This window comes from Pezoporus flaviventris, unplaced genomic scaffold, assembly GCF_033815535.1.
Source record: "Pezoporus flaviventris isolate CSIRO_AGI_PZ_B2104156 unplaced genomic scaffold, CSIRO_AGI_Pfla_v1 ptg000037l, whole genome shotgun sequence".
NCBI lineage: Eukaryota > Metazoa > Chordata > Aves > Psittaciformes > Psittacidae > Pezoporus > Pezoporus flaviventris.
In genome coordinates, this window is record NW_026892585.1 from 1937510 (window position 1) to 1962849 (window position 25340).

The window sequence follows — 25340 nt, forward strand, 5'->3', positions numbered from 1 at the left end:
CAGGTGCTGCTTCTCATCAGCCTGCTGCTTTTCTGGGGAGGTGTTCTTGACAAACTTCTCCAATGTGAGGCCCTCCCATGGGCTGCGGTTCTGCACACTGATGGGCTCGGCCTTGTTTGGTGGCAGGTCTGTCATGGAGCCAGCCGACACTGCCTGCACTGGAGCCTCGTCAGTGGCTCTCCTCCTGTGAGAAGCTTCTAGAAGCTTCCTTGTAGAAGCCCCTACAGAAGGGTGCAGGAGGGCGGATCTGTGCATGTATCTCACTGTTGACCAAAATTCAGACCCCCCTGTCCCGTTTATCAGCACTCCTTTTCCAGAACGTGTGATATTACGGATGTACAGCTAATCTCTATGCTTAGGGCACGCCTGCCACCTGGTATTGCAAGGAAACTGGTCAAGAAACAAGTTCATTATTTTCCCTTGCTGATGGACAAGGTAGTGTAACCAGAACTGGAGGTATTGCAGCTTATAACAAAGAGCACTGAATATTGGCCAGTCTAAACCATTATTTTTCCACTATCCTGGACAAAGCTCAAGAAGGTTATTTTGTGCTTATTTGTGTAAGATTCCCTAGATGTGCTTTTACAGGAGTCATAACAGCATTTGTGCATAGAGGCCTACAGGAGTGATTTTTTAATAGGACTACCTGCTTTCCACCAAGTCCTTCAGATCTGTGTAAATGTGGTCAGGTCGATTCTCTCTGCACCATGTCCTTGTCACTGGTTATTTGCTGGGGAGGCAATTGAAATTGTTATGCAAATCACTTCTGGAGTGGATTAAGGAACAAAGGGGTGGAGGTTACAGTGCCAGGAACTTGCCTCTACAAGACTTAACAGCTGGTAGACAGTCACTTGTGAGAAGAAATGTTATCTTGAAAACCTAACTGTTCTGTTGGCTATAGAAAGCAAATTTCCACAGGTAGAAGAATTTCAGTTGGACCATTTTTAGGAGGAACAGGGAAAGATCTCAGAAGCATGTCACACTGCTTCTTGGAAGATGCGGGTGTTCTTTGAGGTACGTGTCCTGTTTAGAGTCACACGTGATAATAAGAAAGCTGCAAAAATGTGCCCTATATGCAAAACAAAAACTACAGCCCCATTCCCCAAAGAAACACTGCACTGGGAATAGCCACAATCTCTGAGAAGGGAACGCAGGCTATCCTGTTGTTGTGACTTCTGAAAAAATCAGTGAGATAACTCTGTTAAAGGTAATTTTCTGATTGTAGACTGAGTAACTGTTTGGATGTCTTGAGGGCTTCCCCACTCCCGAGCTTTATCATTTAATCCTAAATGTAATAAAGGGTTATTCATAGTCAATATAATCTGTATTTAATACCTGCTCAACTCTTAAATTCAGTGTATAAAGAAATTACAGGAAGTACTGTGGCATTGTGTAGCAATGTACTATGTTCAAAATGCTGTTTATTCCAGCAGATGACAAGTTCCACCAGTACTCAGTAGTGGAACTTTTAAAAACTCCATAAAACTGAGCATGCTGCCCTCTAAACCTGAGCTGATAGGGCTGAGCATGCCACAGGCATTCTGTGAGCAGCAGAAAGTATGAGTCATGTTTGCAACATCCTGTGCCCATGTGGATTCCTGGAATCCTGCAAGATAGGAATTCCTATGTTAACTTTCCCTTCTGTGAGAACATTAATAGGATCTCTATTTTCTACATATTCACTCGTTTTCTATACTGCTTGTGTCTCAAGAGATTTGGCTGAAGCTGGGCAAGGGTTTCAAAATCATCCGTGGTACACCAGACAGCATATTCACACCAATTTTCTTTCTGTAGGAAACTGAACTAGAAAGTGCTAATGCTTGGTCTACTTTGGGGTACACACCAGTTGTAGCAGGGACTGCAGCTTATAATTCACAAGTGGGGATGGCATAGCCTGGGACGGCAGATTATCGACCCCAGCTGTCTGCCCCGCACACAAAAGACCAAGCTGTTCATGAGACAGCTGTGGAATCACTGCCTCTAACTGAAACCATTTACAGCAGCATCCTCTATATGGGGTTCAGATTCTTCACAGAGCATCTCAGGTCTCTGGAAAAGTGGTGTCAGAATGAAGTTAGGGCTCGTCACCTCCTCTGCCATACCCTCTTCCTGCAGATTGAACTGTGAGCCGCACTGATGCCAGAAATCAAGCACATACAGTTGTAAAATGGAGATGGTGAAAGGAGGGGGAAAGGGAGGCCTCTGTACCTCTTCACATATGTGCATGAGTATCAAAGACGCCATACACATACATGTTACTTGTACATTACATATACATACAGATGCAATAAATGGCATGTACATGCAGTATGTCTAGTACAAGTGTTACTTCATATATTAAGGTTTTGATCTGTTTTATTGTATTAATTGTAAAATAGCTCAGGTACTATGCCATAGCGACACAGGCACGCAGGTAGTTGGATTCCCTACCTAGATGGTGTGATGGGGAGTCCCAAGATGGTGTGTAACACTGCTTTATGGTAGAGCAGACAACAACCCATACACAAAAGCAGCTTACCTCGGATGACCCATGGTAGGAATTGTGCTCCTATAAACTCATGCTCATATAAACTGAGCAACCTGGTCTAGTGGAAGGAAGTTGGAACTGGATTAACTCTTTATGGTCCCTTCCAACCCAAACCATTCAGTGTTAGTCAATCCTCGGGTAAAGCGTTCATCAATAGTAATGGGAGTTTTTCTCTGAGAGACTAAGGTCTACGGGGTTCTCCTACATCAAACCTTAAAATGTAACAGATTTTCATCCTTCTCATCCAGCTTCTCCCCCACATACACCAGAACCAAGACTCACAGCAAACCTCAAGAGCTAAAGCCGAGCTACACGATAAAGCTCCCGGCGGGGGTGAGCAACCCTTACGGGGCACTCAGCGAAGCCTAGGCTCGGGGAGCGGCGGGTTGGGCCCTTCGCCCTCAGCCGGAGCGTGGCGTGGCCCATCCCGCCCGAGGCGGAGTCCGGGCATCTACGCGCTCTGCGGAAGCTCCAACAGCAAGCCAGGAGGGAACGGGCCGCCTCGGGTGCAGCGCCCCGCGCTCGGTCACCCGGCCCTATCCCCTCTGCTCCTACACCTGGCGGCACCCGGCTCTGAGCCGCCTCAGGACTCGCGGGCCGCCGCCTCAGGCCACCGCCAACGGCCGCCCTCAAAGGCCGCGTTGCTCGCCCGGCCCGCCAGCATCACCGCCTAACGCCTGCCGCGTTGGGGGACCCTCCGGCACCCCGCGGGCTTCGTTCCTCGCAGGCAGCCGACCCTCCACCCTCCGCTGCCGGCAGGTTCTCTCCTCGGCCCCGCGCTCCGGTACCCCACCCCCGCTGACGGCCCCAGCGGCGGTCTCGGCCCGCACCTTGCGTGAGGAGCGGGCTGAGGCGCCGGGCCCGCTTCCCCGCCGGTCGACGGGGGGTGGGAGGGAGAGGCGGGGGCCACCGCCGCCGTAACCGCTCCCCGTCCCGCCCCCAGTATGGCGACACGGTAGAGGAGCGGCTGCGGTGAGGTGACCGCCCCCTCCCGCCTCCCTCGGCATAGGCACGACGCGCCGCGGGCGAGCGAGCGGCCTCGGCGGCGCTGCTGCCGCCGGTGCCCCCCACAGGGCTCAGCGGCGGCGGCGGCGGCGGAGGATGGCGGCAGCGGTCACGGCGGCGGTGGGCACAGCAGCAGCAGCAGCGGCAGCAGCGGCGGCGGTGGTGGGGCCGAGCGGCCGCGCGGAGGGAGCCAGCACCGTCCCGAGCAGCTCATGGTGGCGCCCCAGACCCGCGAGCAACGGCCGCGCCGGGGCCGCCAGCTGAGCCGGATCCCGGCGGGCGGCTCTCCCCTCTCGACACCGACCCACCAAGCGACCCGTTCCCTTTTCCCGGCCCACCCTCTCCCCCTTCCCCGGCGCGACCCTCGCCTCGGATCGCCCTCGCCGGAGCCGGACTTCCACCACCCCCGGGCGCCGCGGGGAAGGCGGCGGCGAAGGGCACCGGGCAGCGCCAGACGGCGGCAGGACCATGGGCGCGAAGCAGAGCAGCCCCACCGCCGCCAATGGCCGCACCCGGGCGTACTCGGGCGGGGATTTACCTTCCTCCAGCAGCGGCGGCGGCGCTAACGGGGCCGGCGGGCGCTCGGCGGGCGCTGGCGGGCGGTACGCGCACCTGGCGGCGGCGCCTCATGCCGCTCCCGGCGGCGCGACAGCGGCGGCGGCAGGAGGAGCGGCGACGGCAGTGGCGGGGGGTGCCGCCGCGGGGTCGGCCCCCCGAAGCAGGTCCTTAGGGGGGGCCACAGCCTCCGGGGCCCGGGCCGCGCAGTCCTCCTTCAACATCCCCCACAGCAGCGGTCCCTACGGCTCGCAGGACTCGGTCAGCAGCACCCCGGAGGAGGGCGGCCGGGAGCGGCCCGCCGGGGGCGGCAGCGGCTCCTCCGGCGGGCCCCGGCTGGTAATCGGCTCGCTGCCCGCTCACCTCTCGCCGCACCTGTTCGGAGGTAAGCGCCATCCCGGGAGGGGTTCGCTGCCCGTGGGGCTGGGGGCTCGGGCGGGCGGGGGTGGTGGTGATGGTTGGGGGGGCGCCTTCCTACCCAATGGGACGGGTACTGAATCATCACTGTTGAGAGCGGCGGCTCTTCCAGTCTCGCTGGAGAGGGGGCACGGTTTGAAGATGGGTTTTTCAGGGCAGTGTCTCCTATTGTTTGCAACGAGAGCTGTGAAGGGGAGGGGGGGTAACAATGAAACGAACCCCGCGGTAGTGCGGTCGGGACGGCGAAGAGGAAGCAGAGCCTCTCCGGCCGGAGACTTTAGACTCTAATAACTGTAATCAGTGCCTGTGTAAGTACTCTTTCCTACTACTTACATAATTAGAATTTAATTGGATCATGTGTCTCCGCCGTTTATTCTAAAATCGGACCAACCCCCTCTTTAGGTACTGATGTAACATGTGGCTGATGCTTGTTCCTCTTTGTAAGGTCTCTGGTTCTCGGTTTTTAAAGCTGTTTAAGAAAAGCAGAAGTTAAAGTTAAGTTTCTTTGTCTCCCTCATAAGAGATGAGTATAGCCGGATAGCTGTCCGTGCCGTTAAAGTACAGGTTTGCAATACCGCTGTAGTCTTAAGGATGTGCTCTTGAGGCAAGAGAAACACTTAAGGCAGCTAAACTCTGAATTAACCGAGAAGCTGAGGCCCTGTAAGAGGCGTAGTAGAAGTGGAGCAAATCGTCATAGTTTTTTGTGTCTCGTGTGATATTGAGATGAATAGGGCTGGTGTAGGACTTGCATTTTACTGCCTGAGTTCTTTACCTTGAAGTTGAAAATCTGCCTGTAAGTTGCCAACTGCTTTCAAGGTGCTTTCAGTACTGCTCATCCATTGTTGTTCATGTAAACCAAACATTAAGGTGCAAGGTGACTTTAATGGATTCATTCTCTTGATAATAGAACCTGTCTAAATACTAACCAACTTCCCCAGAAGCTCTCTTTTAGGAAAAAGGAAGTCAATGTAAAATTCCTGTGTTTCTGAATCTTGTAGCATGCTGGATATTCTTTTCTGTCATGCATCCTATTCTCTGCCAAAGCAGAGTTCTCCAGTCTGGCCATCACAGGGTGCCCAAGGTTTCTGTTCTCAGGGCCTGCCACCTGCGTGTTGTTGGTGCATTGACCTAAAGACCGCATAGCTATTACTTCCTAGGTCTAAACCTCAGCACAGTGGTTGAACATTAACAGAAAGCTCTCAAACCCTTTTATTATAAAGGAATATTTGCCCTTAAGAAAACATAACTCTTCTCATAGTGCCAAGCTGCTCAGTAGGAGTGCTTTGTTGCAAGGTTGCTCATTATACTGTCAAGGTAGTTTGTGGGGGAAGAAGGTGCATGCCTTTCTCCTAGTGATGAAAGGATGTCCTGTTATGGAGTATTGTGCAGTTTGTGCTAAGCACAAGGGAACAAGGGAATCATTAAAACATGCAGCCAGTTGTTGCTCAAAGGTAAAACTTATCTTCTTGTTTAAACGCTGTCTTGCAACCTGCCTGGCTGCCAGAAGGGACTGGATTAAATGTGAATGCAGTGCTGAGGATCAATAACCTAGGAAACTGTTTATTCAGATGCAGGAAGCCTGCTTCATAATAACTCTGAATTTGCTCATACTTTCCTATGGTATGTAATAATCTACTGATTGCTGTACTAGACTATATTTTGTCTTTTGCAAATCTCTGAAATTGGCATATTAAGGAAGATAGCAGCTGGAATGATGGAAAGTTCTGAGTGCAGGAAAAGCACTAGGAGGGGTACACTCCCTTCATCTACTGGCAAATAAGGAATGCTGTATGTTAGGAATGTAAGTAGTAAGTTTGAAAATACACTAACCTTATGTAGTCACAAGATGGTAACGAATCTACTTGCTTCTGTTCTAAAAAACTTAGTATTTCTTATTGGGATGAATAGCTGTTTAATTGTAACACTGCAACACCTGTGAAGAAGGCCTCACTTGAGATATTACTCTTTCTTTCAATTTAAATATTCTGTATTGTCATTGATACATGTACTCCACATCACACTGAATGTAGGCACTTGTCTACATTTGTGTTTTCTTGATTCCTTGCAATAACTAGACTCTTGGAACAAGTAGCTCCACAGGAGATCATCCATTAGTAGCATCAGCATGGTGAAAAATAACTTGAAGCATTTTTTTTGTCCTGATGGCAACTTGCTCAGGCTTGTCTAGGTGTGGTATCTGGCATTTATCTTGCCTATCATAAGCATGCTTGAAGTCCCCTCCCTTGTTTTGTAACTTGCAAATTGGCCAAATTGTTTCTTTTTATCTGGGAAACTACTGCAATGAATTTTGAGGATTAGCATAACAATTTGATGAAAATTAAAATGAAAAAGACCAAGAAGAACATAAGTTGAACTGAAACACCAACTATTTATGCTTTTAGGCAAACTACTTTGCTTCATCAGTCAGTGACACATGGGTGTTGCATTTGTTAAATGACTGTAATTAATTTGCCATTAGTGAATTACACTCCATTGTCACTTTTGCAGAGCAGCTTTGCATGCCAAAGTAGTGTATAAATATTAATTCTCAAATGTAACATACTTATATCCATACTGTGCTTGTTAGTATGCCATTTGAACAAGAGTATAAAATATATGTTAATGTATTGGAAATACCATGGTCAGTTATTTTCTATGTTCCTTTAACAGGAACAGTACTAACTTCCTGACTGTGAGGGTCTGAGATTCTTCAGGCTAGTGCTCCTTTATGATCAACATAGACTAAATTCTGCAGTGTAACCTCATGTCTTACCTTAGGGAAAGCTCGATTTACTGAATTATTAGAACCAAAAAAGAAGTGTTTAACTTGCTGCAGGCATGCCTGGAATAGGCTTGAAGCATTAAGCAGAGCGAGATCAAAATTCCCTAAGATCTTAATGGCACTCCCAGATACAGAGGCCAAACCCGTGTGTGACGTGATGCTCAGACACTTTATTGCAAGGCAGTGCTGAGTTCCAGCTTCCTTTAAGGTGATAACACTGTTATCAGGAATTTTGATGAGTAGCTTCCCTGTTCTGTTCCTCGGTGAATGGGACTTCCCCTCTCTTCCAGCCCCAAAATAAATACTCTTACCTTCTGTTAAGAACAGCGTGTAGAAGAGTTAGCTCTGAGATCCACAGTTAGTTTTTCCATTCTATTGTTAGGCAATGAAGATTCCTGTGTAGACAGTGAGCACTGCAGCAAAGATATGGCTGTAGTTAGAGTGCAGCTTGTTCTTCATAGGGTCATAGAATAGTTGGGGTTAGAAGGGACCTTCAAAGGTCATCTAGTCCAATCCCCCTACAGTGAGCAGGGAGGGACATCTTCAACTAGATCAGGTTGCCCAGAACCACATCTAGGCTGGCTTTGAACATCTCCAGGGATGGCACATCCGCCACCTCTCTGGGCAACCTGTGCCAGGATTTTATCACCCTCATTGTACAGAATTTCTTCCTCACATCCAGCCTCAATCTCCCTCTTTTAGTTTAGAACCATCACCCCTCATCCTGTCACAACAGGCCCTGCTAAAAAGTCCCCATCTTTCTTACAGGCCCCGTTTTAAGTTCTGAAGGGCCACAGTAATGTCTCCCCAGAGCCTGCTTCCAGGCTGAACAACTCCAACTCTCTCAGCTGTTCCTCGTAACAGAGATGCTGCATCCCTCTGATCATTTCTGTGGCCTTCTGCAGAAATGTTACATGTTGAGTCTTTTAAATTCCCATGAGTTCTTCACACATGTTGACTGAGCAGGGACCATGCAAGCATTATACAGAATCTCAGGCTGCATTCTATACAGTCATATGCAATTTTATGAACAGGTTTTTAAATATATAGTGTTGTCAGATATAACTGTTGACAGCTCTCAGGCCTCTGTCAAGACTTGGAATAATGATTTGGAGATTAAGTTCTGTCTGTGCAACTTTATTAGGAGAAGGAAGTTTGATACACCTTTTTTGGGGGGTATGGCTATCTTTTGGTCACTTCCTTGCCCTTCTCTTATAGTAGCATACAAGTACTACTTCTTTGAGCAATTGTGAAGCTTTTAAACGCTTCAAGACTTCAACGCTGCCCGTTTTGCCAGCCAAAGGTGTCATTCTGAGGTCTTTGCCCCCTGACGTGGGATAAGTGTTGGGAAGCGTGCTTTGCAGTGAGGCTGTTTGGCTATCTTGTGTACGTGAGCCATGTTAGAAGCAGTGAAACTTGCTACTGCAGTTTCGGCCTGGATGCCTTGGTACCCTTGATGTATCTTTTCCTCCTGGCAGTTGGACTTTTTGTGTTTGAGGAAGGCCAGCGAACCTTTGATACAATAAATATTTCTCTGAATTACTTCCTAACCATTCCGTATGTGAAGAAAGGGTGTAAGGCTTTAGTCTAATAAAAACTATAATTTTTCCATACAAATTCTGCCTTTTTCTAAAGGAATGGACCCTTTCCAGCAGGTGAGGGTAACACTGCTATTGCTGTGCATTTTCAGATAGTTTTGCTGTTGCAATTCCTAGGTCTTACAAGGTGCAGAACAGGGAAAGCTAAGAGGCTCTCTCTGGTGTTTTGATTTGTTTCTGTTTGCTTGGCTGCAGCAGTGAAACACAATCATATCCATGTTTGTCCACTTTGGAAAAAGGAGAGCGGTAACAATGAGAGGCTGGCCGAAGTCTGCTGATTGTAGAAAAAGGTTAAAATGGAGACCAGTCTGAAAGCTGGTAGAAATACAGACGTGTCTGCGTGCATACATGTAACTTCACAGTAACTATAGCCTGGGGGGGGGAGACAGATGTGTGCCTCCTTTTCTCTTCAGTTATATCAGTGAATTGATTCCAAAGTGAAAGAGGAGTTACTTTTGCTAACTCTGAAGATATGTATTCCCATTCCATTAACCAAAGTACAGACTGAAAAATTCACCGTGCTAGGAAAGCAGTCCAAGAACAAATCTATTGATAAGGAGTTTCTGAAGAGCTGTTCTGACAGGTGGGTTTGAGGAGTCCAATCCCTTTTCAGGGTCTTGCTGTTCTTGCATTCAGTGGGCTCTTCCATTGTTCCTGCATACATACAGTGGGCAGCATACAGTTCCGGGTTGGCAGCAGATGTAAACCCTCCTAAGGAGGGGATAGCAAAGAACAGCAAAAAGTCCACTGTCCATCCACTCCAGCTCACTCAGGAAAGTGCTTTTTAGTCTCAAATGATAAGTGTTGGGACAAAAAAAACCTAAAAGAACTATTTGGATATTCAGTAGAGCTTGTGAAGCCTCTGGAGCTGTGTTTCATTTTCTTCAGTTGGAGATAGGTCTCCATGATGATGAGAGGCTTGGCACACTGGAATAAGGACTGAGGTGTGAGTTACAGAGGATCTCTGAAGGCTTCTTTTTCTTTTCCTCCTTCATTAGGAGAAGCCAAATAATGAAAATGGCAGCACTGCATTTAGGGGAGAAAAGTAAATAGTTAATGGCCTAAAGGAAAGGAAACAGGCTAATTGTAATGGCATATATAAATATTTCTTTTGGCTATCAAGAAAGTGATAATACCTGATTGAGCCTTTGCAGTGCCAGTTCAAACAAAGGCCTTCCTCTAATGTCTACTGAATACCTATCCAGCCCTGATACCCCGACAGTGTTCCTCTCCTCATGTTCTCTCTCATAATTGCAGACTAGTCTCCACCAACCTCCCAAGTAATTTCTTTGTCTTATAAAGAAAACCTTTTGTCACTGCTAGAAATTCAAAGCTATTTTTAAAACATGCTGCCTACCCATCTGTTTGGGTACGTTCTCCTCTCCTGTTCTTGCCAGCTGCTCGTGGAAAACTTCATCGTGTAAAATGTTCTTGATTTGCTGTCGTAGCCTTGCTTGACATTTTTCAGTTTTGAGTAATGCTATGAAATTTTTTGGGTAGGTTTTCCCTGCTATTTGCAGATGCATGAACCCAATTTGTAGTATTTTCAGGATTTTTCTGCAGTGTCTGTGCTGCTTATTAATAGTTTTAATTGGTTTCAGGAGAAAGATACAGTCATTTCTACAGATTGTGTTCAGTTACTTGAGGTAATGGAACATGTTCTTGCAGATGTTCAGCCTATGAAAAGAAATAGTGAAAAACCTTTGAGTGCTCCAAGTGCTATATTTTGGACTGAATATAGTATGTATTTACCTGAATAAAACCAGAAGAGCACTTCTTAAGTACCCTTCCTGGGTGGTTTTGCTTTGGTTAGACATTTCCTAAACAAGTGTCTGTCTTCCCAAGGCCACCTTTCCTTTGTTTACATCATCATTGTAACTTTCATAAGGATTCCTCCATGTGCATCCAGAGCTTTGTTGTTCGTTAGGCTTCTAATTTCTGATGCTTGCAAAAAGGGGAGTGTAAGCCATAGAAAGAACGAGGCTGATTCTCACTTTGACTCAGGACATGCTTCTGCATTCTGCATGGAAATTGCATACCGTTGATCAGAGAGATCAGGAAGCATGCAGGAAAATCTTGTAGGGCTCAGGATGCCTGTCTGTCAAGCAGAAAACCAGATCTTGTGTGGGATTTGACTCTGGTACTTTTAGTCATCTTTAGGAGCTGACCTACCTGGGTGTTTTCTTCTTCCTTGTCTGCCCTGTCTAAAAATCAGACCACCCCAGCCTGTGAATAGTCCCCAAAGGGTGGGTGTGCTGCATACCGTTGTGGATATTTTTAGTAGATTCTGTTTGCCGACTGACTTAGTGTGCTATAAATACAGAGTTCTCATCTGGCGTGCACTTTGCATGTCTTCTAGCGACTTATAATGAATTCATCTAAGAGTAATGGCAAGAAAAACTGAGCTGTTACAATTTATTTGGCTCTCCATATGAAGTGTCATTTATATAAAGCAGTTATTTATCAATATTTCAACTGTAAATGGCTTTTAAAACTAGTGGTGTTCCAAAACCCTTCCTAATAGGGCTACCATAATTAGTCCTTATGTCAGATTGATTTATACTGTTATTTCATTATGGTTTTAAAAATTGGAGGTGGAGTTTTTAGATATGAGAGGTTAGTTGAGCATCTGGAGTAATATAAATACTAGTAAATTACATGATGTCAATACTAGCAGTTTGTCTGAACATACATAAAGGCTATTTGGGTATTCGGGGGGGGGAATGAAACCTTAGTTATGATTCTACTGGAATTCTTTTCACAAAGTATAGTGTATATGAATTTGCTTGAGTTGAAACGGAATTATTTTGGCACTTACCATGGTTTTGTTTTAAATTGTCAGAACTCAATGCAAAAAGGAGAGGGACCTTTTCTTTAATGTCTTACTAAAATATAGATGTACCTGCCTTGGATTATTGAATTTGACACAAAACTGAAGGATGGGTTCTTGCTGAGCTGCGTTGAGCACGACCTAAATGCAGTTCTGTACTGCTATAATAAAACCTATCACAGTGTACTCTTAACAGTTGTGGCCTTCATGAAAGCAGTTTAAAACTGGTTCGGTGTTCCATATGCAACAAAAGAAAGGTCTCCTTAGAAGTGCTTTCTGCAGATTGACCACACAGACAGTATTTTGAGCATCTTAATAAATTTCTCTTATAATGAAATCTGGAGCAATCTGGTGATTGCTCAGAAAACTTACAAAATAAACTATCTCCTTGCCAAAAAGCCTAGGTAGTTCCCTGAAAATTGTGTCGCTTTTGAATCCTGACTTCCTGCAGCTATCAGGGGTGATAAGAGCAGTACTTCTTATGAACGGAAGAGCATCAATCCTCTCTGATTCCTGAGCACAAACACGGATTGAAGTTCCAGTATCAGGAAGAAATCTTGCCTGTTTTGCAATAACGTTGTGACCTTACCAAATAGAGCAGAGCATCATCAGTTGAGCACGTTTCAGAGAGATAATGATGGGTGGTCTTTAGAATAAAAAGAACAGTGACAGTAGTAAAATGCAGTTCTCTCTGGTCATTTAACTGTTTTCACATGGAGGCGGGCCCCTTTCTTCTCATTGTCTTTGCTGCATCATCAAGGATGACTGGAGTAGCCTAAAGCAAGGAGGACTGAAGTAGCCTAAGATGCCAGACTTGAGGATTTGCCATTTTCTTGGGCGTTTAGCTATCCTTTGGGGAGAATGAGCTTAAAATCACACATCTGCATTCTGAATATTGGAAGGCATATTATGCTTGTGCAGTGAGTGACTCACAGCTCCTATAGTCTCTCAAACTGGGTAAGTATGATTCATCTTCAGAGGCGATTTTGATGAAGTGTCCTGAAAGGTAGTATTACTGAGTTTGGGTGTGAAGTGCCCAAATTGGGGGTTAGCTAGTCAAATTTATTCTAGAGCTTGTTAAGTTTTCAGTGTTGTGATTTTGCAGCCATAATGGCCAGTTAGGTTTGGTTTGAGTGGCTTGGTTTGTTTCCCCCTCCTTATCCATGGGTATGGTTGTTAGAGGTAGTCAGATCAATGCAGAGTAAGATACTTGTTTACTGGGAGTAGTTCTAAATATATGATGAGTAGATTCTTTGAGTTTAACATGAAACAAAAAAGACCCAACATTTTGTTAAGGCTTTGTTATTCTATTAACAAATTACAACTCCTAAATAATAAAATATAGCTGTAAAACTACTTACATATTTTTGAAGTGCTGTGTGAAGAAATTGGATACCTGCTCCACACGTGCAGTAAAGCCCATAAGGCTGTTGCCGGCTGAAGAGAAATGATCTAGAACAGCATGAAATGAATGAAAACAGCATGAAATTCACATATGTAAAAGGGCTGCATGCTATCAAAGAAACGCCCTTTAAATATCTAATTCAGCTGTCCTAACATTAGGATACTAGATGACTAACATTTAGATACTGAATGACAAGTGTATAGGCATTGCCTCACTTCTGAAGGACTGAATTACATTAGTCTTCAGTTAGCTTTAATTGTATGTTTGCTAAAGCTCAGCCTTGAATTAGTTTGTATCCAAACGTCTCATATCGACAAAGTTGTGTGGTTTGTAAGTGATAACGTTTTCAAAGACAGAGATAATACTGGGTGGCTTCGTAACCATGGATGTGAAAAACCAAAAGTGTTTAAAATGCTTTTGAAGTAAAATACAATACTGAAATAGCTTTCGGTTTGGAGGAAATACAAATTCCATTGCCAGCATAATAAGCCCTGTGCTAAAATAAACTTTGGATTTCGCACACTTGATAAGACCAAGATCCAGTGACAGCATAAAACTAGGGAGTGGAGGAAATGTTCCTTGGAAATGTGGGACTAGTTCTGCTGCAAACAAAGAAATAAGAAGGCTGATGCAAATGGTGTGCTTTATGTTGTGCAAGCATAGGGAATGACATAGTCAGCCCAGGCTGTTCTCCTTTGTGTCTCCGCTGTGCCTCTCCTGTTGTAAAGACAACAGTTGTGTTCAGCTGATGAAGTCAAAAGGGAACGATGAACACTTGGGTTCGGGCAGTCCAAGCACAACCCCAGGCTGGGTTGACAAAAAGCTCACCATTAGTTGTCAGTGTGTGCTTGCAGCCCAGAAACCACTCATGTCCTGGGCTGCATCACCAGGGGTTGAGGGAGGGAATTCTCTGCCCCTGCTTTGTCCTCATGAGTCCCCATCTGAAGTGTTGTGTCCAGCTCTGGGGCCCCCAACATAAGAGGGATGTGCACCTGCTTGAGTGAGTCCAGAGAAGGCCAGGGAGATGCTGTGAGGGCTGGAGCAGCTCTGCTCTGAAGCCAGGCTGAGAGAGCTGGGCTGTTTCAGCCTGGAGAAGAGAAGGCTCCTTAAGGGGAGACCTGAGAGCAGCTCCAGTGCCTGAAGGGGCTGCAGGAAACCTGGAGAGGGGTTGGGACAAGGCCATGCAGTGACTTGTCAAGGGGGAATGGCTTTAAACTGAAAGAGGCATGTAAGGAAGAAATCCTTCACTGTGAGGGTGCTGAGGCACTAGAACAGGCTGGCCAGGGAGGCTGTGGATGCCCCATCCTTGGCAGTGCTCAAAACCAGGTTGGACAGGGCTTTGAGCAACCTGGTCTAGTCAAAGGTGTCCCTGCCTGTGGCAGGAGGCTGGAACTGAATGATCTTGGAAGGTCCCTTCCAACCCAAATCATTCTTTGATTTGGAGCTGGAAGGCAGGAGTTCCTTCTAGTGGGCTGTGTGGGTATATATGACTTCCTTCTACAGGTGTGCAGGTAAACCAACCTTTTAAATGTAATGGATGATTTTACATTTTGCTTTAAAACTTTATTCAGAAGAAATGCTCTGAGGTCGTGGAGTGGCTACCAAAAGCATTCTGGTTTATAAATTCTGGGCAGTATTGGTTCTCTTTTAGGGATTGGCTAGCTGTAATCTTTAATCAAGGTATTGTTGACCACTGGCTAAGTATTTGACCTTTTACATTTTACTTACTAAGAGCAAAAACTTCCCAGGAGCTCTGCTGCAGCCTTTGCTTTTAGTAGTGCTAGAAAAGTCAATAGGAATGAGTTTCTGTAAGTTCTTTCAGCCCTTGAAAAATAATATACTCTGAAGAGCCTTTATCTGTAAAACAGTTGCCTATGTGTGGCTGTTGCATGATATTAATAGTGGATCAATAGTAGTGACCTCAATTTTTGCTGAATTTCAATTTAATGATGAAAATACTGATGAATTTCAATTTAATGATGAAAATAATGATGAAAATTGCATGCCGATTTTGTATGTCGTCCTGGTATTTTAGTGATGAAAAACATGTACTTAGCAGCAAAGCCAGAAGTAGCCAAAAGCATCCAAAAAATGAAGTGGATCCCTGTTGAAATGTACTGGAGAAGTGGTTCTTGTGTTTTGCTTCCCACAATTGTTCCTTCCATCTGTGCCATTCCACCAACTGTTAGTTAACTAATGAAAATGGCAGGTGTAGTGTGGTGGTGAATGAGGGTGTAGCATCCTTTTTCCATCATGGATTTGGACTGTTTCTGGGCTGTTTAACAGCTGCCTCCCGTGACAGCCTATGCTGAATTGTAAAGCTTTGGTAGCTGTAGCATGCAACCATTCTTTGAAGTACGTTTAAAACCAAATGATTGTGTTCAGCATGTGGCTGGCCTGACACTATCCACAAAGATGCAGAGTTAAAATGAGTGAAAAATCAGCCCCCCAGGAAATGTTCACTTGAAAGGAAATCCTTGGAAAGGATGCCAGATTTGTAAGGCAGAGAGAGGAGGGGGGAAAAGACTGTAGGGAATGGTGGCGTTTGTTGCGTTACTCTTAGAGGGAATCGGGATTCATGGGTATGTGTGCTGATACAGTGGCTTTCCCAGCTTTTAAACCACGATTCTGTGACACACTAAAGCTGTGTTTGTAGAGATTATTGGGAGCCTCTCCTTTTTTTCTTCTGCCCTCTTGCTGTTTTCAGTGGGTATGAGTTACCTTGCTCACAGCACCAGTATTAGTAACTGAAGTGCTATTGGAAACAAAAGTATCTGCAGGAATACTGATTCACCTGGCTCTTAAAAATACTCCTTTTTTTGGTGTCTTTTTTTAGGATGTTTTTCTGTCTTTCCTAGGAGGGCATAATTTTGGGTATTACATTTAATTCGGATTTTAGCCTAGTTATTGTAGTTTTGTCTAGCAATAATATCTGTGCTGTTAATGGAGGAGTAACACTGAGGAGAAACATGGTGAAATAGATAATTAGCTCTATACAAAGAGAATAGAGGCCATTTTGGTTAAATTCTTTATCTTAGGGTATCTGTTTCTCGGTATTTCTTTGTCTCCACTTTTTCTAACTGGCATTTCCCCAAACTTGAAAACTGTGATGTAATTTTTCCTTTTTGTTAGAGGTATTTTGAAGTGCACACAAGTGAAAACTGATTTAGTTTGCTTCCTTGAAGATCTAACTGGGTAAATGTGCTGTACATACAGCATTAAAGCATGGAACGTGAATGTTAATATTCTGATCCTGTCAGTTTTCTTTTTATGCCCTACAGATTTGTAAATTTACAAAATTACACACTTGTCATTCAATTTCAGACCTGAAATTTTGTATAAAAATAGGAAAAGAAGAAAAGCTTCACATCAGTACCTTGTTCCTCTTGCATTTATTTCCCCTATTGTGGTTTCTCTCTAACATATTGTGCTCCTTCAGGCAGTGATGATAAATGTAGGTATGTTATTATTAAACGTAGGTAGAACCTTTTTAAGCTACTGGTACAGCTGCAACACTGTGAGGATAGCTTTACTCAAATCAATGAGCCACGTGTGCAGAAATCTGGTATACTCACAGATCTGCTTTGAAAAGCGTAATGCTGTTTGTCAGGAACTGTCATATATTACTGCCAAGGATTCCTTCCTCTGCTGAAGGAAGGGAGCTCTTTCTGTAATCTCAGTACTCATATCTTTAAACTGTTAGATTTATAGCCCTCTGCAGGAACTCTGAAACTGCAGGCTAATTTTAATGGTGCTTTCCTAACCCTGGAACGAATGGTACAACAGTTGAACTCTGTAACTGAGGATTAGGAATATCACCACAATTACTTGTTCGTAGAGGGGTACGTATAGAGAAAAGATGCTTTGTCAGCTATTACAGTCAGTTATTGTTGTATGCAACACTTAAACATTGCATTTTCCTTTCTCACATGATGTGTTGGAAAACAAATGTTTATCTACTTACTTATCTGTTTATTCTTTCTTAACGGAAATACATCTATTTCCTTGGGTATTTTATATTGACAACTAATTTTAGTATTGGAGAACTTCCTAATAAGCAAATTACTGTTTCACAACTGATTCCCAATTTTGAATGCAGAAATTTGCAATTGATTCAAAAGGACTTGTTTTTCTTTTTAAATTGTACTTGACTCTATAGCTATTATGTGCAATTTCAGCAGTGTATGTAGCTTGAAATGTAACTGAAAGGGCATTTATTGCACTCTTAATGGTTTAGCATCTCTCAGGTTTTATGTCCACTTACTTTCAATCAGGTTTGTAGAGAGCTCTAATTTACTAGATGAGTATGGCAATAAAAGATCAGGGTGGTACTGAAGCAGACAATATTTAACAATAAAGTAACTGACTTAGCAAACTTATGGTGCTGTTTCTGCTGAGCCAGATTCAGGAGAATAGATTGATAACAGAATTCCTTAAAAACAGACTCACGTTTGTTTGGTATTACTGTTTGTGTTAGATAATAATCTGGAAGCTGCTTCTTCCCATACGAACAAGCAAGCCAGCTGCAATTATTCTTTAAAACTCAAAGCATTTGATTGGGTTATGGAAAACCTTTCCATACCACAGATGGAAGTACAATTGTGACTGTGTATGCAAATTGGCACTAGTGCTGTACAAATAGAGAGGGATTTCAGTTAGATGTTGTTTTGATTTGTTTTTTTTTTTTTTGTTGGTCTTTTTTGTTTGCTTACACAAACTGAAATCAGTATCTTTGTGTCTTTAACCTATGAATCTTGCCTGAAGACCAAGAGTAAAAGCTATTAAAAGGGCTTGAATCTGGCCTGGCTGCAGAAGACAGACTTAATGTATTAATGTATCTGTTTGTGTCATTGGTGTGATATTTGGCTAACTGCACTTAATAACAGGATTAGCAAGAGACTAATAATCAAGGATAAATCGTTCAGGGTTTAATGCACACTCTTTAGAAGCCAAAAAAGGGAGAACCCCAAGCCCCAGGCAAGACCCCGCCAGGGCAGGGACCTGTTCAGCACCCGCACCCTGGACAGCTCAAGTGAAGCCTCTTGTAGGCTGCTGCTCCTGCCAGGTGCCTCTGGGATGAGATGCGCTGGGTTCTTATCCAGGACATAAACCAAGGTTCCTTTCAAGAAGAGTAAGTTTCATGCTGGCCCACAGCTTTCTGATTGGGCTACTGGATTATACTGAAAAGACCAAGAGTTTGTGATAGGCTCTCATTTGCCCCAATTCCCTGTGATACAGAAAGCAGCATTGTCAGCCTTGAGTAGACCAGATAGACTTTTTCAGAAGGCTTTTTGTAGCACCGTCTGACTCATCTGCCCACAGTTCCTGTGTGTTCAATTTTTAATATTATTTGGGTTTCAGAAATTCAGTCTTCATCTATTTGTTCACTTTCGTTTATTTTTATCTTAGAAAATAGGTTCTTTTTTCGTGTCACAGCTTTCCCCAGCATTGGTAAGCTAGCTTCCTTGTTCTTTATTTCATCTCTGCTGTTTATTTTTCCCTTGGTTTAAGGACTGTCGGGAGCTAGCTCTCATTTTCTGCTAAAAATCTTGTTAGTCTTGTAGTTTCAAGTGGACTTCCCTGCTTGGTTCCTTCCAGTAAGTGGAAGTAGAAGAATTAAAAGCAGATTATACAGATGTTTTCTGTTATCACAGTGTCTGTTCAGTTTTCTTTGACACTAGGTGACACCACTTTTTAAAATTAGATGATGAAAATGTTTGACCTTAAATATCTAAAAACCTGGAGAAACTTCTGTTATGTTTTGAGTTAGTATTAGGAAGACGTCTTGAGCAGTAGGAGGCTCACTGCAAGATTAACCTTTAGACATAATACTGTTTTTTTTTCCTGACAAAAGTTTACAATCTGGAAGATGGTATTCTGAAAGATTTACTTTTGAAAAGGGGCAGCTTTGCATCCAGTAGTGCTGAGGTAACAAGATCCATCTTTTCTGTGGAGGAAAAGCAACAAAAACAGTAAATAATTAATATCACTTAATGGCTTTCAAAGTCAAGGTGGAAAACACACTAATACTTTGATTCAAGTGTGAAAACAGGATTTGTAAATACTTCCGTGGCCTTTTTCTTTTCTTTTTATGACCCTGCTGCAGAGAGCTGTGTGGTCTGAATATTTTTTTCCCTGTTGTTACGTGCAGTTTATTTAAGATACGTGCTTTTTTTCCTGCGTACTATTAGCTTTTAGAAATGTCTTGCAGGATTTTCCTTAAGAGTAGGAATCCTAAATAAACATTATTTCCTTTTTATGCTGAAGACCTTTTGGTATATTACAATACCATTACACTGGTATATTACAATACCATTACACTAGCTTCTGCAAGAATGTGGGCAGCTTCATTCAGTTTGCTACTCCCTCCTAGAAGAACTGAAGTGAATTTCAGGTGGAAAACAAAAAAAAAAACCCTGGTTTTGCTATTTCAGTTGTTGGAGAACATGAATTTCAACTTCTAAATGAAAATAGGAAATAACATCATTAAACAGTATTGCTATTAGAGTTTCCTCAGCATCCTGGAAAAGCTGTGTTTCCAAATCAGTTGTCCCTAACTTATGGGTAACTTTGCTTTGCTTAGGTTGGACCTCTGCCATATAGCTGGGAACTGTGGCAAGCTGTTGGGTAATTTCCAGGGTTGCATTCCACTTTCTTTTACTTTCCCCTTAAACTTGCTTCATTGCAGGGATGATATATAACATGGTTTTATTTATACATCAAAGGCTTTTATTGAAGTCACATTCTAGAAGCTACTTCTCTGGTATTCTGATCTCTTAGGTTTGGTATAAGAATGGTTTGGTCCCAGTAGTTACAGAAACATACAGAGATTGGGAAGTGAACAAAATACGATTCATATTTGCTTGGATGGGGTTGGAATTTGCTTGGACACGGTTGGGGATGGAACCCACCATGTACATTTACATTTAAATGAATTTAAGACCTACTTGAACAGATCAGCCAGTGCAAGACAATAGCTAATAGCTTTATGAAGGGTGGGGGTTTTGTTGTTGCCTCACTTCCAATTTCTTTCTGTAAAACTGTCCCTGAGGGTATAAGAATTGTTTTCATAACTGGTACTTTAGAAGATGTTCCCGTATCTTTTATGAATTTCTTATGTACAAGCTGTTTATCTCTTAAAAAAAGAAAAAGCTTTGTAGCTGTCCCTGTTAATATGTTTGGTTTGTAGCTGTCCCTGGTAATACATTTGAGGTTAGAAGTTTTGTCTAAATTTATTTTAAGGACTCAGATTTGTGTATACTTGTCCTTTTTGGAATATTAATCAATTAGAAGACTGTATTTGTCCTTTTTTAGTACTTTGAATATATTCCCAAAGTTTTGCTGCTTTATTTTACTGTGTGGTACCACCCTCAACTTTGTGAGATGCCAGGCTAGGTCAAGAGCAGCAACAGCATACTGCAGGATTTATAATCCCACCTATGCTGTATGTCAAGTGACATGCTGAAATGACATAAATGCATCTGAAACATTTGGTTTATTTTTCTAAGGACCTAAATGAACTTTTCTTCCCCTTGAAGCTGTCACTGTGTAGTTCTAGTTTAACTAAGTGACAGGTTTAGTCTGTCTCAGGACTTAGTGCGTCTAAAATGAATTTTGTTGCAGGTAGAAACATGATGAAGGACTCACAATTCATATTTTTCTTTCTGGAAGTTATTGTGCAGATGTTAAGTGCTATGAACTCCCTTTCTTAACGACAAGCTTAATTTTCAGTGTGTTTTGGATGTCTCTGTCAATAGAAATTGTCCTAATGCCACAGTAGTGAAGAAGGGCGCTTTTCATTTTGACCTAAAAACATATTCTCATGTGTAAAGTATTTATATTCTCATGCATGTGACATAACCCTTCCAACTGCATATGTTTTGGTTTGGGGTTTTGGTTTTTTTTTTGTTTTTTTTTAATCTTGGAGCATCTTCTGGACAATTTTGATATAGTTTTAGGTACAGACTGGTTTTACACCAAGAATGGAATTTCAGTCTCTTCCACCATGTTGTGTGGAATGCATCAGACAGAGAGCACGCCAGGCTATGGTCTTCTGATGTTATTCAGCATTTACACGCTCATGTTTCAACCTGGAGCTGGAATCTCTGGGTGGAAGATTAGACAGCTGTTAGTCTTCTGTAGCTCTGCTGAGAAACTGTTGTTGTAGGTTATCAGATTAATAGAACAAATGGTACAATGTCTACACCATTCTGGAAAGCAAAGGCATAAGTTTAGATGTTTAAATGGCATTCTCGCTGCACAAAGCCAGGAATTGTATTGACTATTGCTGCCTCTCAAGGGAAAAACAAAAAAAAGCACGTTTCTCTTTTTGGCACATCTCCCAGTTGACTGATTTCTGATGTGATACAACTGCAGCAATGGGGATGTAATGGCAAGATCTCCGCTAGAAAGAGGAAGTGTACTTCTGTGATGACCAACAGGAATGTCAGGCGTCCTTTGGGAGCTTTTTTTAAGAGTTTCTGAAAATGGTAGCTAAATGCAAATTTATTTATTCATTTGTTTATTTATTTTTAAGTTACTTGATGAAACAACAAAGCTTGGAGGCAGAGGTTGTCCTTTACATGCCTGTGGCTTACTTCTCAGCAGTCTTTAACACTGATGGAGATTACTATAGAAGCACTTGAATAAGTCTGTCTTTTCACCAGAGCTGATGACTTATACTTGGCTTAATCTCACTCCTTTGTTGGTGGCCATGCTGTGGAATTTCCCACTGGGAAAGCTCAGAGTCCTGCTTGCTTAGGCCGGTCCCCACCAGCTGACTCACAGGCAGGAAGAGACAGCAAGAGCAAAGGAGGTATGCCAGGAGACAGAGGGAGGGTGAATGGATGAACATGTACATAAGCTGGGAGGCTTGCAGGCTCAAGGTCCAGCATTCTTTATGCTCCCTTCAGGAACTGTTCTAGAGAGCTTTCTTCCTTCAAAGCAGAGAATTTTTTGTTGTTATTTTTCTGAGCATTTTATTATTTATATTACTATTATTTTATTACTTATGTTTTAACTGCTTGCTCACTTGTGTTTGGGATCTGCGGTAAGGTCTCATTAGGTAAGATGTTTCTCTTATAAGCGTCGGCGTTTAAAATGGGCAGCTAATCAATTTCCTCAACAATTTAACTGATAGACCAGTGCAGCAGTTGTGAACAGTAAAAAACAGCTAATGCTACTGCGCGTTTTCTACAAAGGTCACTTAAAATGTGGGTGAAACACAAAATACGTCTTAACGGTTTGTTCAGACAGTGGCAGTTTGACCATGAAAAAGCAAGAATTACATTGCTGACTTAGTTGCTGGGGCAGGAATGATGTGGCACGTCATCTGAAAGTTCGGCTTGTTTGTGACTTATGGATGTTCTATTAGAGTTTGCAGAATGTGGTATGTGTGCTCTGTACTCTCTTAATAGAGGCAAAAGAACATAGATGAAACTGTCGTGACTGATATGTTTAAAGCATGTAAGTCAATAGCTTGATTTTCTTCAGCTTTTACTGACAGTAGTTAAGAAAACTTGGTTGGGAGGTTATTTCTTTATGGGTTCAGTTCTGTCTTTCTCTTAACCAACTGATACCTCATCTTCATTATTCCTCATTAGGCACTTTGCCTGCTTTCTTCACTGTGGTGCCTCCCCAAATGTGCTTAAAAGGTTCTGTCTTAGAAATAGGAGCTTTTGCAAAACTAGTCAGTATAGTACATAAAGGTGTATCTATCATTCAAACTTCAGAAACTGCTCTCACTTTTTTAATAGAAATCTATACATAATTCCTGTTAAACACTTAAATATGTTAATGCTGAAAGATTTGATGATCTGACTCCAGTGTGCACCTTTCTGAAGTGGTGTTTTGTAACCCTTTGCCCTGTTTCTGCAACAGAGTCCATACACTAAGGTGAATACTTTTCAAGTTGGAAGAATAGAGGGGTCAGCGCAGAGTGAACTTCTAACTGAATTTTGCATTTAAAAACAAAAGACTGCTTTATGATAAGCAGAGACATCAGTACTGTTGCAGTGTTAATCCTTAAACAAAATTCCTTTATTTTCAGGATGAATGATGTTTTCCAGCCTGGACTTCTCTGCTAAGCTCAGGCCTTAGTCATAAGTCATACCTTTACTTGGGGAAGGAGGAATGGAAAAGAAACCCCAGCAAACCCTAACAAGCAAACATACTCTGCTCTCAGCAGTTTCAAGTGAATGACAGAACGTTAGTCCATAGGTTGGATGTTTCCCTGCAGAATTAAGAAATAGGTGCCCTCTGTGGAGGACTGCTATTTTGAGAGCTGAAGAGAGAAAAAATAGTGTATAATAATGCAGGAAAGGCTACTGTTGTGCTGAGGTGATAAACAGTCTTGTATGTGTGATTACAAAACGAGATGAAAAGCGCAAGAAAACAAGTATGCTTTGACAGGTGTCCTTGACTTTCTTGAAACTACTTTTACTAGGTATCATTTTTCTGTTGTACTGAATGATAAATATAATTATAACTACTTTTGATATCTCAGTTAATGTTGCTGTTAAAATGAAACATTATGACGTTTAGAATTAAGAGTTAAAGTCCTGGAAACATCCTACATAACAATTTACCTTTTTATTTACATATATTCTTCCCAGGTGTAATCTTTAATATTTTGTACTCTGAGTTTTTTGTCATTGATTGGTTTTCCCCTTTTTTCTTTGTCACTGCTACCTCTATTTCTGCAGGAACAAGTAGGTTATTGGTAAGTATTTCAACTAAATTGGACTTTACAAAGTTTTGCCTTAGTGAGGACTTCTTTTTGACTTTTACCCTCACTTACTTTGGTAAAAACTTTGTAGACAACAGACCAATTGTCTATAAATGCTGTGCTTTCTCAGGTCTCCATTATCACCTTGTTTGTGTAGTAGAGCAATAGTTTCCAGATTCTCCGAGAGACTTTGTCTTCTGCATGCTTTCAAGCAGCATCATTATCTGTGCTGTCTTCCCAGATGCTGCCTTCTCCTGGGGCTTGCTCCTTTGTTCCTGTCTGCTGCGTTTCCAGTGCAGTATTTACTGTGTCCCTCCCATTTCTTTTGTAAGACCTTGTATGCATCATGGCGAGTTTGCTCAGAAGACTTCTCTGCGTCCGACAAGATGCTCTGTTCCACGTGTTCAGTTTAGTCATCCTTGTCAACCATTGTTCAGCCATTTTCACATCATACCTCTTCCCTTTTAGCTGTCATTAAATATACTGTCAGCATGGTATAGCCCTCTCCTCTCTTTATTATCATGCTTCATGTAATTTTAACCAGATTTGTTGCATTGTACAGTACGAGTTTTCAAGATATTTACATGATGTTCAAAAAGCAGGACTTCATTCTTCTGGTCTTGGAACAGCTCTGCCTACACTTCCTTTTAAATGCTGTGATTTCCAATGGAAACTTTCTCTTTAACTCTACCATTTTTGAAAGTAGTGACTTACTCACAGTGTGAAGGGAAGTGTAGACAAACTTGCTCTTTGTACTTAAAAATGTATAGTTGTCTCAGTTACTCCAGAAGTGCTTACTTCTGGCAGCAGGACACCTTTATCCTGTCTTTCCCAACTTTCATTGTGAAATTGTGAGTGGAAAAGCCTTTTTCAGGTGTTTGAGGAGCATATTGCTCCAAGCAATGAAAGAGAATTGTGGGAATAGGAAAATTAAAGAAGAAACAAATAAAGGTATAGGTTCGGGAGAGATTAGAAATGAGAGAAGAATTCTTCCTCCTTCAACGGTGATAGGTGAATTTAGAAGATAAAAGGCAATGGAATATGTAATATCTCTAAAGTACGAGGTTTAAGGCATCTCATTCGTATAAAGTTTTCAGACCTCCAGGCTGACCTGCAGTGAGTTAATTGCCATCATCTAGTGATGGAAGAACTAAGCTTGCCTGACAGGTTGATCTTGCCTGCTGTGTGGAAATAAAACACATTTGTGCCCCAAACTATTGACAATGCTTTCTGCCTATTTGCTTTCTGAATAAAGTAGTTGGTTGGGCTCAAAAATGTGTCCAGCCTGGCTTAACTGCATATTCAGACAACTCGTGTCCTCACAGCTCCACAAGACTTCTCCAATGTGGCAAGAGCCCTCTTTGTGTGCAGAAGCCACTGGAATATTGATAGGGCTAGTTTCTGCCCATACTACTGCTGTTAGTCTGCCAGTGCGGCTAGAAGGGAACCTGGCTCTAATCTCTGCTTGCCAGAGATGTGACAATGAATAGACATG

The 25340-nt window shown here is 42.8% G+C and overlaps 1 protein-coding gene across 1 annotated transcript in view; it reads left to right on the forward strand.

The window, feature by feature from the left end:
- The first annotated feature begins 3504 nt into the window (after window positions 1–3504).
- ZNRF2 (zinc and ring finger 2) overlaps window positions 3505–25340 on the forward strand; it is a 52874-nt gene continuing 31038 nt past the window's right edge. The window contains exon 1 of the mRNA XM_061464449.1: window positions 3505–4472. Coding sequence (XP_061320433.1) covers window positions 4001–4472 — 472 coding nt within the window. The 5' untranslated portion in view covers window positions 3505–4000. The remainder of the gene's footprint in view (window positions 4473–25340) is intronic.